We start from the raw sequence: 21,413 nt of genomic DNA, 5'->3' as shown, positions 1-21,413 counted from the left end.
TTTCTTAAAATTACCTGTACCAAGTCAGGAATGTGGCAGTTGCTATCAAATAGTTGCAACCCTTCATTTTTTTTTTCTAAAATCAAGTCAGGAAAATTGCCATTGTTATATTATACTTTGTTTCTGTGTGTGTCAAATTTTAGTGTTGTGTTTCTGTTGTGTCGTAGTTCTCCTCTTATATTTGATTGTTTCCCTCAGTTTTAGTTTGTAACCCGGATTTGTTTTTTCTCAATTGATTTATGAATTTCGAACAGCGGTATGCAACTGTTGCCTTTGAAATATATATAAAAGTTTGCGTGTGTTTATGTTGATCTGTTGTTTTCCTCTCATAGTTGAGTTGTTTTCCTCGCTTTAGTCTGTAACACGGATTTGTTTTCCCTCAATCGAGTTATGACTTTTGAACAGCGGTATACTATCCCAGAGGAACCAGTAATGACGCACTTAACGTCATGTTTGTCTCTGCATTTAATCAACCATTTAAAAGAAGTAGAAAAACGGAATGGAATAAAAGATTGATAACTTGTTAATATATTTCAATCATTAAACAGTAGATATTTGAAATATTAAAGGCAATAAAAATCATGTTTGCTAACATTACAAACGGACTGTCAAAAAATTATGGGTACCAATAATGACGCACTGTAAACAAACCAGTAAAAAACACTTGCTCGTACCTGATAATAGAAAAATTGCTTCAATCTGGATTCTTTAAAGTTTTTTTTTTGTAATTATTTTATTTTTGATGATGAAACATGTGAAATTACATACTACAGTATTCGATACACATTTAAAAAATAAAGTAATACTTGATAAATCAATTAAGTCATATGGATATAATAAGATATAGATATAAATATTACAAAATCTTTAAAGTTAACACTGTTCAACAAATTCTATTTTATTTACGAATTTGGAAATTTTCATACACTTTAATGATCATAGGGAATGAAGAACAAAATGTTTAATTATTTTTTTTTCTTTCAATTTTCTTATAAAATTGTACAAATTTATAAAACTGATATATATATTCCATATATTTGAAAATAAAAAGTAATTGCATTCATAAAACACCAATGACAATAATACATTTATCAATCTTAACCTCATACATTGAATGAAAAAAATCGATAAACCATAGCAAATTATATAAGCGACGATCATTTGTTCTACTGTGATTCCCGCTTAAATGTAAAACCATGCCACATGACAGTCATGTGATTTCAAAAACACAAAATGGGGAAGCATGCCGTTACTTATTTTTATTGGCCAAAGAGGATGTAGGACTGATAATCATCCAGGGAAGGGTCGAATGTTTTTGACCTGAATAAAATGGTGGAAATTGCATTATCTTTAATATTTCAAGTAATAAAAACATTTCTGGGCAGAATTTTAGGCATCTTTGATGAAGTCAGATGACCTTCACCAACATGTTATGAACGGTCAATTTTGATGACGTCATGGCTTTTGTTTAGAAATATAAAACCGAAAACTAAATTGGTGCGTCATTTCTGGTCCGCGTCAAAACAGGTACCAAGACGATACTGTTGTCTTTATGTTTCTTCTTTCTCTTTTTTTTTAATTATTTTTTAATGTTCCAAAAGTTTTATCAGTGTGGAAGGATCAATATATATTTTCGTGTTGCCTAATTATACGGATATAAAACAGAAAAACTATAAAAGTCTGTGTTATCCTCGGATTCAGTAATTTTGTGATTTTACTTTTACTCACTGTTTTGATTGATAATAAATGGCGCATTCAAAGTGTTAGATGACAAAGAATATTGTACGTTGTCACTCTCTGGATCTACACTTTGTACAGTGTAAATGATTTGACCAACAGCTGATATCCGTGACAAAACACTTGTTTTATCTAAAGGAAAACATTATATTAATCAAGATTGCAAACTTTCCATTTTTAATCAATTACAGTAACGATTATAACTCATTTTGCATGGAAAAAAAATCAAAGATAAAATATACAACTTATTTATCTTTTTATTGTGTTCGAATTATTATAAGTTCCTGCAGTTACTGTTATGTTTAGTCTGTCGATTGTTTCAGGAATCTGTCTTCTATTTACTATGTAACTTGTTGTGGACTTCTGATCTCAACAGCTAGAGGCCAGTATTTTGTTTTGATTAGCATTTTGATTATTCATTTTTATATATTTCACTAACTATTTCATTGATTTGTTATAACAAAAAAATGTTCAGTGACTGCATGTATCAAAATTAAAATATATAATCTTATCTGATGGTTTCTGTATTCTTTAATTTTTTATGCCACTTTTCATTATTCTTTATATTTTTAGCCCATTGTTCTCTATCTTTTTTATATATATTTTAGCACTTCTGTATTCTCTTTTCTTTTTGTTTTTGGTCCAATTTGTTCTATTAGTAACCTTTTTAGTCCATTGTTTTCTATTTTGTTAACTCCCCTCCACACCCTCATATCGGTAAACTCAAAAAGGCAACACACACAACAATGTTTATGTACCGCTGCGTTCAATATTTGTATTTAGTAAATTATTCGTGACAGTTAATTGTCAATAAGAGTTAACGTGCCCAAATGACTAAAGAACTGATTAAGATGTTATTTTGTGCAGATGATAAAGTTGCATGATACCTTAACACCGAATACTCATTCACAGTTACCATACTATTATTACCTTGAAGACTGGGGAAGTATGGAGGCATATTTCGAAGAATGTAAACGTAAAACACTGCAGAATCATTTTTTCGGTGGTCAGCACATTCTATATTTAAGGTATATTGTCTTTTAGTGTCATACACGAACCCTTGATTACCTCGAACCCATATTTCGGTTTCTGTAAATAAATATTTTATTTTGTTGAGAAATCAGAGAAATTTCATTTCATACTCATATTCTTTCACCTCTTTTCTTTTACATATCAATTTGAAAAACTTTTTGATTTGTGCGTACAAAATAAAGGAAAATAATGAAAGATAACAACCAGCGACAATATTGAATTAAAGGTTCTGTTTTAACAGAATGAGAAAACCACGGAGTTTTCGCATGTTTTGAAAGTACTTTCGATGAATCATCATCTAATAACTAAACCTTGTTTTCCTGTCTAAACCAGTTCACATACAAGTATGCATAAAAAGTACAGCTCTATAACAATCTTTTAGATTTATTTACACCTTCTGTTTGCCCACTGTAATATGATAATGACTTCAAATAATTCATAAGTTAGTACCGTCATCTTGCATTTTAAAAAGAAACTAATGTTTCAACTTCTGCGGTCAAAGTTGACTTTGAAGGTTTTCTGTAATCTTTTCTGACCACAATGCTCTCCACCTGTTCCGATTCTTGTTCAGCATTGCCTTTCAAATATTCGGCTTTGAGCGTACCCGTTGAAGGTTAATTCAGAAAAGAGCTACGGATGCATGATGTCATGAAGTGGGAATTTTTTTTCTTCATTTTTTTATGACATTAAAGTATAAGAGAGTGTTTTTTTCTAAATTATTTAAAAGGTGTAACTTCATAAAGTGCTTAATTAAAGCATATATGTAAAGACAAATATTTCAAACTTCTTCAAATTTACCAAATTGCGCTGATGTGGTTTGGAGGTAGAATATAGAAGTTGCTTGAGTAATAACACATGTTACTGTATCATTGGTCGGATCTGTCACCGATATGGTATACACCAAACTTTCTAAAGTAATACTTTCCAATATGTCTGCACTCATTGGTAGGTTTACAATTGTTGGTGGCTATAGTAAACATCAGAAAAGAAACACTAAATTAAATGTGATGATATAATTGGGATTTGTTCTGATCTAGTAAACAAATTTTGCTTCAAAACCATTTATGTTCTTTTCCTTTATTATTATGTTTGTCCGATCATTCAATTTCCAAATCATAGGAGTTCAATTAAGACTAACTATAATGTTATACTTTACATAACTTATAAACAATTTTATTGCGCAATAAACATATTAGTTGAAATGAAATTATTTGGTTCATTTTCATTAAATACAAGGAAGGCAAATAGCATTACAATTAACAATGTGCGATGAATTATTATATTTGTCACCGGAGAATAACCTTTTAGTCCTTTTGATTAAATACGAGTTATATCCAGGATGACGTCACTGAAGTATGTTGACTCACAATTGCAACATCTAGTGGTAATGATAGCCTTCACAAACCTTTTTTGCTTCCTTGATAAATATTTGTTTGTTTTTGTTCTAATTGATATTGTGACACAGTGATTACTGTTGTATTCATACTTTGACAGTTTTATGATGTCTGTTTTGTTCACGCATCCTTGTAAACACAGTGGAATTTGTTGCGACTGTCATACAAGTGAGAGGTTTAGCGCTATAAAACCAGATTAAATCCACCATTTCCTACATTTGAAAATGCCTGTACCAAATCAGAAATATGAGTGTTGCTGTCCATTCGTTCGATGTGTTTTATCATTTAATTTTGCCATTTGATTAGGGACTCTCAGTTTTGAATTTTTCTTGGAGTTCAGAATTTTTATAAATTTACTTTTTTCGTAATATTGAGGTGCAAAAGAAAGTGTCGGTCTTTGATATACACCGCTGATGAAAGTGTTTCGAAAATATTTAACCACAGTAAGACATGTTCTGCTTTCACGGATATCTTCCATGGTTAGAAACTACATTTGTATTGTTAGTTTGCTGTAATAACATAATTTTGTCCCGGTAAAAGCTATGCACTTAGAGTAATTTTGGATATTCACCTTTTTTACGGACCATACATGTATATTTTAGTCTGATGTTACCATAATGCTCAAGGATATCAATGATATCAAATGTCAACACCAAATTGTTCAAAAATTGGCCGGTGATACCCTGGAGGACGTGCGGTTCGTCTTGATAACAGTCATCAGTGGTATGATATGTACTATATTTCTTTATACAGCATGACAGTCAGCAAAAAACAAATCATCTAAGATACTAGGTTTATAATTTGTACGACACGCGCGCGTTTCGTTTACATACTACAATCAATGACGTTACAAAACACTTTACTTCTTCTTATCGCAGAAAGAAAGTGCAATATTTATAGTTGACATATCAGACATACATGTATGAAGTTTACTGTAATAGCTATAAAGCCTCTAATTTTTCATCGTTTAAAATATCTATATCTATTGAACATTTTGTTTTGACCCAAATAAAGTTCGCCTAACTTAACAAATGTGATTAAATCGATAATATATTTATTACTTTTAAACTTTTAATATAAAGGTTGTTGTTTTTTTCGAAAATAAAGCCTCTATATATAACAATGTTCTTCACATTTTTATTAACATATCTAATAATTGCTTAATAAACCAAAAATTCTAAAAGACATAATACCAGAAATGTGCATCTTGGAGTTGAAAATCTTTCGATGTCATACGCCTTCCATATGATATATAATTTTTAAACATTCATAGGAAGATATCGTGCTAGATATAATAAACAATGTATTATCAATTTATTTATTTTTTGCTTCATGTTTCATTTTGGTGTTTAGACTGTTACACTTATGTTAATCACAAAATTCACCAAAGTATGACGACTACAGACAAAATATTCTAATTTATAGGATGGATGTTATCATTTACAAATACAGAAGCCTTTAAGAAGCGGTAAACATGTTTTTGATATTTTCTTCTATTGTCACTTAAGGCTTTAAAACGTCTTGCACATCGACATGCATAATCTTTGATATGTTCATACTCATAAATTAACTATTAAAAAAACTTTTGACTTTTTGAAATACTAAGGTTTTGTTCTACCTCAGGAATAGATTACCTTAGCTGTATTTGTCAATTTTTTAGAAATTTTGGTCCTCAATGCTCTTCAACTTCCTACATTATTTGTCCTTTTTTTTTTAACTCTTTTGGATTCGAGCGTCACTGATGAATCTTTTGTAGGCGAAACACGCGTCTGGCGTAAAAACAAAATTTAATCCTGGTATCTATGATGAGTTTAGTTGCATTTAGGCAAATATTCTGCTGAAATAATTATTGTCCAAATTGACTCCTTTTGAAAAATGTCAAATATCATTTAGATATGACCAAATTTTACTATTTGTTTTGTTGCATATCTTATTTTATCATGACATATTTTGTGAAATGACAACTTTATAATATTAACACACAAACTTTACAACTTTGGTATTTTATTTTTGCTCTATCATCAAAGATGTAATCATCATTAAAATTATTTAAAATGTGCATCCCATTACAGAAATCAATACATGTTCGATAATGGGCGGTGTTGGAGACAGAATTTGTTATATAAATTTCTGATTATTCAAATGAAACTTTCAATACGAGATTAATATCATTCAGATATATTTCACTAAAACACTACATTGTTGTTAGAAAATACGTCGAGAAAACAAACTTTCTGTTTATGGATCACACAGATGATGCACACCAATACTGTACAATGAGCTGACATTGTTTACATACTATGGAAACCATTTGTACCATCATTTGTCTTTACAAGCACCTGTTATCTATGGTATCTATGATGAGTAAGTTTACAACCACTGGGTCGATGCCACTGCTGGTGGAGTTTTAATTCACCGAGGGTATCACCAGCCCAGAAGTCAGCACTTATATGCTGACATGAATTATCTTTGAAATGGCCATATTTATAAATTAACTGTTAACCAATCTTTTGGATTTTTGAAATATTGAGGTTTTTCTTCCTAAGAATAGATTTCCTTAGCTGTGTTTGGCATCAATGCTCTTCAACTTTGTACTTTATTTGGCCTATTTAACTTTTTTGGATTCCAGCCTCACTGATGAGTCTTTTGTAGACGAAACGCGCGTCTGGCGTATTACAAAATTTAATCCTGGTATCTATGATGAGTTTATATACATCTGATGTCGTCTGTCAACAGAATAAAATAAGAGTTACTTTATCATAGACTAATCTTAAACTTTATCATGTAATATTTTATCAAAATTTAGGTGCCATTTTGTTAATTACCTCGTTTCGAATGAGTGCAACTGTCAAGACGTCGGAGACAGTTCTCCTGTGATCAGCACAATCAATATTTAAGGTATAAGAAGGAGTGACATCATATTCCAAAACTGTCCCTCCAACTAGGAAAACTCCGTAATCAACTGTAAGAAGGAGAACTAATTACTTGATTATTAAACCATTTATTTTAATAAAAATTATTTGCATATAACGAATCGATAGGATTATAAAATTTTGAAGTTAAATGAGACTGCAGATAAATAAATGACAGCATTGCAATTCTCATAAAAATCCCCTTCTAGCCAGAGGAAACTCTTAAAGAAATTAAAGTAATATTTTTTCTGTCTATTTTGAAATAACATAACAAATGAGATGCACACTAAAAAATAACCCACGTAGCGGGTTATATTAAAGTGTGCACCACATTTTTTATGTTATTTCGAATAAACTGACAAAATATTACAGTTATATTTTATGATTTAATTATAAATTCCATTTAAAACATGCGTAAATAATGAAAAGATGTTGATGACGTCATGGTAAGTTGGCAAAATTGTGTCTATGATATGATAAACAAAACAACGTCAGCAAATCAGAAGACGCGTTACATCCAAAATTGAATTATTAAATACAAACCTAAGGCTGGTGGTAATTTACTTAGTTCAAATAAAGCATTGTTTGGGTTAAATGCGCATGTCACAGTATCAGCTGTATTAACATCTGTAACGTTCAAACTATGCACTAATGTTCTAGTATAGAGGTCTTCTGATATACTTTCGGTTGTTGGTAAACTGTTTATGACTGGTGGCTGCAATTATAAGATATTTCAGCGAATCTTTTACATTTACATGTTTTAAGGTTTTGTTTGACATGTAATTTTGTTCAGATATATTTGATAAAATCACCACCGTACTTTCTGTTGTTGTTAACGATAAATTCGATAGGCAAAATTTATACGATCGGTTATATCTCTATTTGATATCTGATTCTCCTTTATAGCTTTAAAAGAAAACTGCACATCTTTGGATTAATTGAAGAACAATACTTTTTACTTTTATTTAGACGTTCAGTTATCAACACAAAAACAGTTGTGCCATGGAATACCTAGAACCATAACATAACCATAGTATTATAAGTATTATGATAGATATTTCAAACTTACACAATTATAACAAATGCGATAATTTCAGTCGTTTCTAATAAACAGTCATCTCATTAAATAACCACTAAATGGGATTGGAAGTAGAAATAAAATATATATTTTAAAAAATTATTTCTTTAACCATGTCATGCGTCCGAAACTCCTTCCTAGATTTATCTTCATCAGGAACTTTTACGGTTAATGATTTGAACGCTTATGGTGTTTACAATCGTATAAAAAAAGCTATGAATGAGGCTGTTAAATTTGATGTAGGCCTTTTTGTGCTTCCTTGTTACATATGTTTGTTTTATAGCGATTTAGATGATGTCGACTGCTCTATCCCCCTTTTTTGTTACATTTTTACCAATTGTGTCTGTTTGTTTTGTTCACGCATCGTTGTCAATATGATGGAAATTGATATGACTGTCATGCAAGTGAGAGGTTTAGCTAGCAATACAACCAAGTTTAATCCACTATTTGTAACATAAAAATGCTTTACTATGTCAGGAGCTTTCGAGTTTGATTAGGGATTTTTTCTTTTTTTAATTTCCTCAGAGTTCAGTATTTTTTATGTGATTTTTAAATTTTATATACGTAAAAAAGTTAGGAGTTATACCGCCAAATTCTTAGTAGGTTAGTTGGTCGAAGTGAGTTCGAACCATAGCTTTTTATATCAAAGTGTTGTATTGCGTATATGCATCTACTATCAATTGGTGTGTGTGTGCATAGTTTGAAACTGTCAACTGTTGAGACATTTGACAACTTTATTGTTGAAAAACATTTAGCAACTTCATGTCAAAAGTGAATCCTTAGTTGAATTAATAAATGAAAACAAAACAGTTCAGTGTATTATTTAAAACACTTTTAAAAATCTTATGTCTGGAAAGCAAAAGTTGTATGCATTATATTTTGAAGTAAAAAGTAACATGAAAAGATGATTGATCAGAATCCGCCTAAGGTTTTCTTTTTTTCACGGAAGTTGGAACCTTTTTTTTTTACAATTTCTAAATTAAATACAGGATACCTAAGGACACGTATGTCAAAATGTCATAACTAAAAACACCGACTCCCAGAAAATTGACAAGAACGGTTTCTATTAATGCCTATTTGAATTTGCGTGATAGGAAATTGATGCAACTGTCATGTAAGTGAAAGGTTTAGCTAGCGATTCAACCAAGTTTTTTCCAACCATTTTTTATTTAGAAAATGCCTCCACTATGTCAGGAATATGACAGTTGTTATTCAGTCGTTTGATGTGTTTGGGCTCTCGAGGTGAGGATATTTATCGGTTGCAGTAGAAACTCGCTGCATTCAATCAAAAAGCGCATATTACATGATCACGATTGAATGTAAAAAGTGTTTGTAAAAAAATGCCACGTTTTAATTGTGCAACAAGTCTTTAGATCATTAAACATACGACTATATTTAGTGACAACTTGAATGTTTTTAATCAACTAATAGAAGTTTCATTGTATATTTCCGGCTTTACCAAGTGTGAAGAATCTAGACGCTAACGTGTTTTTACCTTTAAATTGAAGAGTTCAAGTGCTACCACTGGTCAAGAATATTGTTTTCGGAATGGACGTGACTTTAATCTTCCGATAGATGGCGCAACATTGATATCACAAATGTTGGCTTAATCTGCCAAGTTTAGAGAGAACGGGAGTGGATCGTAACCCTTGGCTAGCGAAGATGCTATCTTCTATTTTCTCCCATTTATTTGTATTGAAGTCCTGTCATGTAGAATTGTCATTTTAATGTTATATTTAACATTGCCATAAAAGCAGGAGGTTTAGCATGCCACAAAACCAGTTTCAACCCACCACTTTTCTCTTACAAAGTCAGGAAAATGGCCATTGTTATATTATAGTTCGTTTCTGTGTGTGTTACATTTTAATGTTGTGTTTCTGTTGTATCGTAGTTCTCTTATATTTGATGACTTTCCCTCAGTTCTAGTTTTAAACCAGGATTAGTTTTTTTCTCAATCGATTTATGAATTTCAAACAGCGGTATGCTACTGTTGCCTTTACATAGGGTCAAACCTTTGACACCAGGTCAAATGATAAATTCGATAGTATAACCATTATAAAATAAACGCAAGATATAAGTATTAAAATCATAAGCATTTATAAGGAATCTGCCAAGTGGTGTCAAATTACAGAGTCGAAAAAACAAATCACAGAAAAACTGCGTTGCAGTGCTCAAAACACAACACAGTCAACTTGATAAAAACGCAAATGAATCCCACCTAAAAAAAACTTGATAAACTCAAACAAAAGATTCTTTCCTTAAAATAAAGTTTTACAGTTATAATGCAGGTCGCTTCATTATTGTCCTGTGAAATATTGTCTGACTTTAGTCCAAAAAAGTAAAATGAACAAAATTTACTAACCAAAAGCAAGTTTTGTACCAAAATGAAACTTTGTAGTCATTCCATCATGAGAATGTGTTGTTGTATATTAAGTCTAAATATGCTAAAGATTTATAGGCAATGGTGAAAACATGATCAACAAAACCCCTCTTAAGTTAACATTTAGTACGTTCAAAAAGTATTAAAGATGCACGAATATAACATTCGTTTCCTTTTCATGTTCTGCTAATTCAAGGTATAAATTGGTTGAAATGCACTAGAAATTATCATTTAAGTGGACTTAACTCCGTAATTTATCAATCTAACCAAAAGTGGTATTGAGATTTCTCAAATAAAAAGAGACGCAGAAATGAAAGTCCAAACATTTCTTACTCGGGATGAAGGTATGCTGTACTAAATGCGATTGTATTTGTCGTATTTAGAAGAGTCAGTATGAAATATTTACCGTGTTTCGTATTAGATTGGCTGTAAAACTCTCCGTATCACTCCGCCTAACATCTTTACACTGCACTGATAAAGTGTATGACGAAGTTGTATCATAATCTAAAGTTGTCCCGCCTGTCAGATAGATTCCATATCCTGGATTTATAAATGATAGCAAACATAGGGAAAATATGTATACAATTCGGAAATACTTTTTTCAATGATTTGACATATTGTATGTACGAAACGTAAACTAAAACAATTACTATCTTTTAAATCTTAAAATGTGTTTTCCAATTTACTTTTTTTTTTAAGTTAGCAAAGAGGGACGAAAGATACCAGAGGGACAGTCAAACTCATAGATTGAAAATAAACTGACAACGCCATGGTTAAAAATAAAAAGACAACTAGTAGTACAGAAGACACAACATAAAAAAACTAAAGACTAAACAACACGAACACCTGAGGGTGATCTCAGGTGCTTCGGTAGGGTTAGCAATATATGAACAAGATGAAAATGTCTTCATATACAAAAATCTGAATATACATGATTTAAATTTAACACTGACAATCATACAACAATGGAAAATAAAATTTTGAACAATATTTTATTAAAAAAAAAAGGCTTACCATCTGTTTTTGAAAATAATAATAACTAATCATGTACAAATCTGACTCCTCGAACCCCTCATAACAACAACAAAAATCTGGTTATGCTGTAACATCCGATAGGTCAATGATTAAATTTGTTAATACCGGATGAAAATATCAGGTGATTGTTTTTCATGTATACAGCTCTGCTCAAATTAATGTAGCTATAAAATCAGCAAGCAATCTTATTCAAAGAGAGGCGACTTTAATAAAAAGTAAAATCACAAAAATACTGAACTCAGAGGAAAATCAATTAGGAAAGTCCATAATCACATGGCAAAATCAAATAACAAAACGCATCAAAAACGAATGGAGAAGAACTGTCATATTCCTGACTTGGTACAGGCATTTTCAAATGTAGAAAATGGTGGATTAAACCTGGTTCTATAGCGCTAACCCTCTCACTTTAATAACAGTCTCGTCAAATTCCGTTATATTTACATGATGCGTTAAATAAACAGTCACAATTAATAAAATAGTCAAAATATGGGTATCATATAAATTACAGAAACAGACCGATATTCAAACTAGTCCAAAAGTTATAGGTAGAATTTATGAGAATTCAAAAATAGTTAATACCACTACGCGATTGAATGATTTTGACGTTTGTGGTTCAACGTATATAGTAATTCATAATAGAAATATATCATAATGACATATAATAGACCAATATAATACTGACGGGATCTTTTAAATTACAGAGTCACGTAATAAGAACAAAAGAAATACAAAAAGTCGAATATACAAAACAAGCCACAAAAAAATGAAAGCCAATACAAACACATTGACGAGATGTATAAGTACCGAGCCACGTCAAACTGATATCACATAAAACCATTCAACAGTAAAAGTAATATTAATAATAGAACAAAGACAAATGAAAGAACAATAAAACATGTTGTAAAGATGATAAATAACATCAGTACGCAGAATCTATACATCAAGACCTTCGTGAATTATTTGAGAAGTTGATACGGAATATTTATCAACAAGGTCTTGATACCTTCCGATGAACTTTTTTAGAAAGAACATTCATACTGTTGGTCCTGTCATGCCATTGTTATGCCCATTTTGGTAACAGACATAGATATTTTCATGTATCATTTTATGGTATTGATTATCAACAATATTGAAAAATAGATAAAAAAATGTTTCGGAATACAAAAAATACAAAGTAATTAATCTGGTATGTACATACGCGAGCTTGGAATGAATCTCTTTAGAATATTTTAAATGTACGAACAAAACGCATCGATATTATAAAAACTCGCTAATAAGAGATTTAAAAACAAGGAAAAATGCAAAACTAAAGCAGGTTAATTCATACCAGTATTTAAAGGAGGAATAAGCGATACATCATATATAGTACTGGTTGGATTAAGTGTGCATGTAACTGTGTCACTCTCCGCGTCAGTAACATTTAATGTATGAAGTAAAGTATTGGTGTTGATATCCTCCAGAAAACTAACACTATCAGGTAAATTCTGTATCACGGGAGCCTTAAAATAGAAATCATGAACGTATTAATAAATGAAGTCATAATGTTCCAATATATCTTTTAACTTTATGTAAAAATATAACACCATATACTTCTTTAAATGAAATTCTAAAGGCGGTTTTAATTATAATTTAACAGTTTACAAACTTTATATTTTTGAAATACTTTTCTGCCTCAGGAATAGGTTATTATCTTAGCTGCATATGTAAAAAAAATAAGGACTTTTGGGATACAACAAACTTTCTGTGTCATTTTGGTCTTTTGTGGATAGTTGTCTCTTCTTTTTTATAATTTCAGCAGTAAAACTTTCCGGTATCTCTGAATTCATCGGTAGGTTAACAATTGTAGGTTGCTTTAGCAAATGTTGGTATTTAACTCTAGTTTTAAGCACCAATTGTTTGGCTTTTTCGTGGTTGCCTGTTTTTAAATGGTGGAGAAAGTCGAAGTGCCCGGAAAAAACCACTGACCTTCAATAAAAAAAATGACAATCCTAGTCAATTAAAATTAGAGTCGAGTGTACCCGCAGGAATGGGGTTTGAACTCACAACATCAGTGTTGACTGGCTAGTGATTACATTTAAAGTAGAACTACTTAGACCACTTGACCAACTTGATGAGTCAAATTATGAGGCAGACTATACTGTATCTGTTTTTGAATAATGATTTTGATTATTTGTACGATATCAAATAACTCCGTTATTTTAAGTGTAATTAGAAATTGATCCCTCTTTTATCTAGACCCATTTATTCTATGTTTTACCAACGACAATATGAAGTAATCTAAAAAGTTTATATGCGTTTTTTGTTTTATTTACGATTTTTTTTACATGAAAAGGGGAAAAACACGCGTCCTTAGTACAAAGTTATAAGCCTGGTAATTTTGATTATATTTTTTCTATTGAATAGAAAGGTGAGTGTCTTTTTCGTTGTTGTACTTAAAGAAGGTTCATGTATTTTTTCCATGTAGAACTAAACCGTTTAAAGGTTAAACCGATAATTATGATTAATTCCAGCGTAACTAAATCAGAAAAATCAGAATGACATCACTTTATAGTATTTTACTCTATAAGATATAGACGGTAGTTTATTTTGATTTAATCAGATGTGATAGGAGTGCCAATGAGACAACTCTTCATCCAAGTGACAATTTTTAAAAGTAAACCATGATAGGTCAAAGTATGGTCTTCAACACAGAGCCGTGCCTGATTTAGGATTAAGTTTATAGTCAGCACAGCATCGACTTTATCATCTCCGTCGTCACATTCTACTGTAAGTGTGTATGAAGCTGTGGTATCATAGTTCAGCAAGACTCCAGCGTTCTTATACACTCCATAATCTTTATAAAAAAAATCAAAAAAATAATGAAAACATTGAATAGTCAAATTTTTCCTCCAACATTTTAGAACTTGAAGCAAATGCCGCTACTCTTTATTAATAAAAAATCTCATCATCATTCGTCCGTCCAATTATATAACTTTTTATTACATTTTAACACAATTTTCTTAGACCGCAAATTATGACCAAGAAAACGTTTGATTCAATATAATCCTTGACACTTTAGTTACAGAACATTTTGGATCGCATGGTCAAGGTTTTCCTTACGCATCCATCTCCAAAATATGCTGACATTGGTGCCTTAAATTAACTCACATTAAGAGATTTGTTGTACAAAATGCATGAATTAAAGCTTCTTGAAATTGGGCCATTTAAAACTAAAGCTGTTGTCTATCGTTTGAAGATTAAGTTGAAATTCAAGAACATATTTAAAAAACATTAATTGTTATCACAGGTACCATTTGATATGCCAGATTCTGTGTCGTCAACATAAAACTCATCAGTGACACTCAGCTCAAAATATATAGAAGCCAAACAAGTTCAAAATTAACCTTGTTTGTTAGGCAACAGCAGTGTATCAATGATGATCAATTGTCATAAATAAATTGAAACGAATAACATACTAGTATATGTATTCATTTATGTTTTACCTGTTGTAAAGGGTATTTGGATAACAGAAAATGGCACAGTTCCTCCCCATTTCTTTGCACAAGGTAGCGGGTCTGTGACTGTATCTGTAGCATTAATTGTAAATATCAATGTATTGTCAGCAGTATTCTCTGGTATAGATGCAGAATCTGGGAGGTTATTGATAACAGGAAGCTGAAATGACATACATGTATAATATCAGTATATAATGTCTGCTAAGTGCAACTATAAGTTTGATAAGATTTGCAACATTTGTCGGTTAACAATTTACAAAATTATCAAAATATATGTAATAAATAATGGTCAATATGATTATGTTGATACCTTTAGGAACCAACAGTGAAACATACATTTTGTAAACCTATTATCAAAAAAATGTTGTTTATTTTTCAAAATGTGTAAATTCATGAATTATACGGACAATCAGCTGTTTTGAAAATATTTGAAGACTTCAAGTATCTTTCATAAAACGACATTTTCAACGTATGTTAGATGTAGATTACTTAAGGTGGTATGGGTGTCTTTCACCATCATCGAATGCAAAAACAGAGAATCTAATGTCCATAATTTCAATTGGGCAAAATGTGTGGTTGAATGCAGATAACTGATGTAAATGTTCATTAAACTTTTCAGGTAACTCTGAAATGGTACATTTTCTGAAGGAATCGACATGGAAATTTTCTATTTTGATTTTAAGCTGGAAAAAAACGTACAGCGACCCTATCTTTTCTTTTGATATTCAAAGAATTTTATAAAAGCTATCTGCTCGTATTTGATTTACAATTAGTTTAGATTTTATCACATAATGATGCTTTTTTCCTGTATAATCCATACTAAATGTGTCATTTTGTTCTAACCTGTAGCTTGAGAAAATGCACGGTGATCTATCATTTTTATTATCTTTTTGAACATATATCAATATATACAACGTTTTGAAAAAAAGTATAAACAAATTCTATCATTTCTAATTTAAACTCCCATACCACCTTAAATAGATGATTCGCAAGTGCGTTTTTTTATTTTGCAAAAGCATTGAGGTTATTCTCAATAGATGCTTTATAATAATATTTTTGAACAACTTTCAAATATTAGAAATTTATAAAATTAATATACAATTTATGCCTAGAAGATTATCAAAGTTTTAAATTTAACAGTACAAGAAATTGTGTGTCAATGAAAGTCAAGTGTTATTATGCTAGACCAAGACAAATGAAAAGGGAATATCAACAATTGCTTAAACAGCACAGGGATTAGAAAATGCTTACATCACAAATCAGAAACCTAAGGTTTGACTCATATTATCCTTCCTTTGAAAAAATAATAATAAATTACTTTCACGGTGTAACACCACTAATCCTGTCCTTATCTTTCTTTAAGTACATACCGGGAGTAGTTTATATTAAAAACAAAATAGTTCTGACGCATAAAAAGTAAAAACACAAAAATACCAAACTCTAAGGAATATTCAAAACAGAAAGTATCTTATCTGTCACATTCCTTACTTGGTACAGGCATTTCCTCATGTAAAAATGATGATTTCAACCTGCATAAACAATAGTTATCAAAGGTACCAGGATTATATAATTTAGTACGCCAGACGCGCGTTTCGTCTACATAAGACTCATCAGTGACGCTCATATCAAAATATTTATACAGCCAAACAAGTTCAAAGTTGAAGAGCATTGACAAATGAAAGCTGAATGACTTTTTTACTGATAATTTTCAATAATAAAATGTTTGTATGAAATCTAAAAAGGAGGGTATATTTTGCATGTTTCTCAGATCTTAAGTACCTGCTCTTTTGGTTCTTAACCAATACTCTCTTATCAATACAATTAATGGTTATGTTGATTTCTGCGGTACAAGACACCATTAGATGTTGATTTGACATGCAATGATTATCACTTTATGTAAACCTAAGACAAAAAAAGCTGTGACTGCTTGAAATTGAGGACTTTGACAAAGAAATGAATTGGGCGAAGAAAAAGTAGTGTTCGTTCCCCTCCAAGAGGTGTAAGCACAACTGCCTTCGTTTAAACATTATCGTTATGTTTTATATCATTTATATAATCCAGACTATTATCAATTATAAAATGAAAATATTGATTGTAAAATGGTATCACAGGGATACCAAAAAGAGTGACAGGAGTACAAACTATCTTTTAAAATAATTGTATCACTTTATGTAAACCTAAGACAAAAAAAGCTGTGACTGCTTGAAATTGAGGACTTTGACAAAGAAATGAATTGGGCGAAGAAAAAGTAGTGTTCGTTCCCCTCCAAGAGGTGTAAGCATAACAGCCTTCGTTTAAACATTATCGTTATGTTTTATATCATTTATATAATCCAGACTATTATCAATGATAAAATGAAAAAAAATGATTGTAAAATGGTATCACAGGGATACCAAAAAGAGTGACAGGAGTACAAACTATCTTTTATAATAGGGATGATTTTCGTGATAATTCATCTCTACAAATATTTATATTTATAACAAGTACGTTCTAGTATTACGTTCTTTTTTTGAAAGATGGAAATAGATATAACGCAGTCATTAATTGACATACTCTCCCAAAAAAAACATTATATTTAAATACAAAATGTCTATCCTGATATGATAAGTTTATTAACTTTTACTTAATTTTTTATTTGAACTAAAAGTTCTAAGACTTACTCTATTAATGATATCAATAGTTTCTATTCCAGTTGATGACACAGTGCATGGATCCTCTACTGTCATTTGTAGATTATATGTATTCACGGGAGGAATCGCTTTTATTCGAATTTCGTCTAAAATCAATAATAGTAAATGTATTATTAAATATGTGGTTGATTATAGTTTATACAGTAATTGATGACATTTGCATCTACGTACCCAAAATATTTCGTTGCGACTCAACATTATATAAACACGTGCCCGACCAACTAAGACCAATAGGCAATGCCGCTATATTCTGAGTTTAAATAACAGTATTCTTAGTCGGAGAAGAAGATGGACGCATATACACTGTGTTGCAGTGTGTGCCGAATGCTTTTTCAATACCCCTCTTAATTTAACAATATTATCATACTGGCCCGGGAAACATTTACTCTATATGTCAAAAGATTAAACGTTTTATTTTATAAAAAGTCATTATTACATATATTTGAAATAGGTTCGTTTTTTAACAACAAAAGTCAGAAAAAAATCAAATATATATAATGGAACAATTTAAGTTTTAAGTTATTATCAACGTAAAAAATGGTGTATTAAACATTGCTTTCTAACTAGTTTCACGTTTCACTTGTATAACAGTCGCAAAAAAATACATTTTATTGTCAACAATGTGTAAACAAAATAAACAGACATAGATACAGTCGAAATTGGCACCGTGTTTGTGTTGTTTTGTATATATTGTTAGCTGTTTTAAGGCGTTGCAATGATCCTTTTATTTTAGTGTGTGGTTTCTTTTTTATCGATTTAATCTATTTCTAAATATGTAGATGATATTAAAATATTTATTGAAATCTTCTGTTTTCATTTCCTAACCCAATTATTATATCCATCTCACGTTTTTGGAGAAAAAAGTAAACGATCTGTTCATTCAAAAACTTAAATACACTTGGGCAGATTCAAAGCTTGATTAATCCTGGTATCTATGATGGGCTTATTATTAATATATAGAGACAATAGTAATCAAAGGTACCAGGATCATAATTAAGTACGTCATACGAGCGTTTCGTCTACATTTGACTCATCAGTGACCCTCATATCGAAATATTAAAAAGCCAAACAAATACAAAGTTGAAGAGCATTGAGGATCCAAATTTCCAAAAAGTTGTGCCAAATACGGCTTAGGTAATCTAGCCTGGAATGAGAAAATCCTTAGTTTTTCGAAAAATTCAAAGTTTTGTAAACAGGAAATTTATGTAAATGACCACATTATTGATATTCTTAATGTTCTCCTATCGCACAAAAAAGGTCTTGTAACGTAATTGAAAAAAGGGCATCTAGAACGCACAAAAACTTATTAAAAGGGCACCTAGAGCGTATGGAAAATGAACAAAGTGGCACGTATAGTATGTACTCCAAATAATTATGACATTTGCAAGGCTATTCAAATTTTTTTTCTGGGACGCCTTGTCACAATCGGTATTCTTTTCGGTACTGAGTACGTACTCCTACTGTAAGAATTGTTTCTCCTCTTATATTTAATGCGTTTCCCTCAGTTTTAGTTTGTTTGGATTTATGAGTTTTTAACAGCGGTATACTACTGTTGCCTTTATTTACTACCCATATTAAACAGATTTCTTGCAAAACGTCGCAACAGTAAAGAAAAGAAAAATTCAAAAGTTGATCTACTTCAAATTTATACAAATGTAGATACATTGTCACTCCATCACTTGCAAGAATGAGAAAGCTTGTAACTCATTTATAACTTGCCATAAAGTTAACAAAGGAAACTAGAAGGTAAATGTTTTATCTCTACATACCTCACTTGAAATTGGTACAGATAGACGACTTCAAGATAGGATCTGTGACAAACGAGATTATTATGAATTACGTATACGTGTTTCATGATATATTATACAGGACTGACCTTTCTGTAGACTTGATCAGATGGATTAGAAATTAAAAAAAAGTATAAGTCACTGTACGGCCTCCAACAATGAGCAAAACTCACTCATGGTCAGCTATAAAATACCTCTTAAAACGAGAAAGATAACGGCATGATTGAAGAAAATAACACAAAATCAAAATATGATATACTGAAACAAAAGGAACCCGATTGAATTGTATGCTCCTGTCTTTTGACTGGCACAACTGTAGGCGTTGTTTTACATGTAGTGGGCGCCCAACCCCACCTAACCTAGAAAAGTAGTGTAACAGTACAAAGTTCATTCTTACTAACCTGCAACAAGCTCAAAATAACTTGTTCCACTGTTGGAAGCTGAATCCAATGTCAACATGAGGTTTCCAATATCCTCTTGGTCATTATCAGTATATGTTATTGTGGCTAAAACCTTTCCAATCGAGACGTCATCGTTATAAACTGTTATTGTACCTAGGCCAGTCAACTGTGGAGCTACACCTTCAGCAAAAACATATCAAACCATGTTAAGATTTAACTTAAGTTTCACCTTTCCGGGACAATGATGACCTTAAATGGATTTTATGTCCAATTTGGTCATAAAGATCTCTTATTGTTTCTGATTTATAATCCTTTAAATATTTCGTTATCTGAATAAACTCATCATAGATATCAGGACTAAAATTTGTATATACGCCAGACGTGCGTTTCGTCTACAAAAGACTCATCAGTGACTCTCGAATCCAAAAAAGTTAAAAAGGCCAAAAAAGTAAGAAGTTGAAAGAGCTTTGAGGACCAAAATTCCTAAAAGTGTTGCCGAATACAGCTGATAGACATAATCTTGAATAGTGCTTTTATAATCCTTGAAATATTCTGTTTTCTGATGGAATTATTCTTGAAAAGCGCTTCGGACGCATGAACTTCTATATTTTCATTTATTTTCACAGCACCGACGTGATACTGCTATAAGTAGACTATCATTCCCCTATGGTATCAACACTTCCATAACAAGTATATCAGTATTGACAATATTTTTAAGAAGCCCTTCTTAAATTGGTCGTTTATGATTTAAGAAATTAAATCAAAACTAAGATAAAATTGTTCTTAGTTGAATGTGCATGTTTGGCTTTCGAAATAATCAGTTTTTCGTTCTTGATCAAGGTAGATCGAGAAAAGCGCTTCGAACGAATGATTTTTTTTTTTTTTCTTGTATTCTTATATTCTTATATTTTAGATGAATGGAAATGTCTTTACCATTTGCAATGTATCTAGTTTGTTTTAAAGTGTTACGAGATCTTTGAACACGTGTCCTTGTGACAATGTCGATTATTTGTCAAATAATTCATTACGTCAGTTATAATAACCACAATGTATCAGGGACTTCCCTTGAATGGGCGTGAATAGACTGATTCTCTGTCCTATATCTGTTTGTCCTTTGGATACCCGTATGCTGCAAGATAGAGGACCAGCCTAGGGAGCTTTAGGACAACCTTCTTCTTAAAAGTCTAAGACATTTATGTAAAATAGGCATTTATGTCAGGTATTCACAACATAATACATGTTATATTGCCATGTAAAATATTTACAGCCAAGCTGAATTTTTTTCATCCAAAAAAAATTATCATATGGCCACCACGCATTTATTGTTGGACAGACAGAGTTTGTGATACACTGCACTCAATAAAAGTCTTTTTCGTTGTACGGTAATATAACAGAAAGTATATGGGGTATTTATTTCAGATAAACGTTTGACCACATCGACTATATATTATATGTTATTCAGGTCTCAGACAG

At 31.1% G+C, this 21,413-nt stretch overlaps 1 protein-coding gene across 1 annotated transcript in view; it reads right to left on the bottom strand.

Moving 5' to 3' along the window:
* Positions 1-21,413, bottom strand: part of LOC134726212 (protocadherin Fat 4-like) — a 74,978-nt gene that overhangs the window by 8,695 nt on the left and 44,870 nt on the right. The window contains exons 6-16 of the mRNA XM_063590611.1: positions 19,941-20,120; positions 17,723-17,838; positions 15,051-15,222; positions 14,298-14,401; positions 12,896-13,067; positions 10,940-11,073; positions 7,619-7,790; positions 6,989-7,125; positions 3,568-3,736; positions 2,668-2,826; positions 1,729-1,869 (exon numbers count right to left, since the gene is read on the bottom strand). Of these exons, the coding sequence (XP_063446681.1) occupies positions 1,729-1,869; positions 2,668-2,826; positions 3,568-3,736; positions 6,989-7,125; positions 7,619-7,790; positions 10,940-11,073; positions 12,896-13,067; positions 14,298-14,401; positions 15,051-15,222; positions 17,723-17,838; positions 19,941-20,120 (1,656 nt within the window). The remainder of the gene's footprint in view (positions 1-1,728; positions 1,870-2,667; positions 2,827-3,567; positions 3,737-6,988; positions 7,126-7,618; positions 7,791-10,939; positions 11,074-12,895; positions 13,068-14,297; positions 14,402-15,050; positions 15,223-17,722; positions 17,839-19,940; positions 20,121-21,413) is intronic.

This window comes from Mytilus trossulus, chromosome 7 (assembly GCF_036588685.1).
Source record: "Mytilus trossulus isolate FHL-02 chromosome 7, PNRI_Mtr1.1.1.hap1, whole genome shotgun sequence".
Classification (NCBI taxonomy): domain Eukaryota; kingdom Metazoa; phylum Mollusca; class Bivalvia; order Mytilida; family Mytilidae; genus Mytilus; species Mytilus trossulus.
This window is presented reverse-complemented; position numbering and strand designations above follow the sequence as displayed.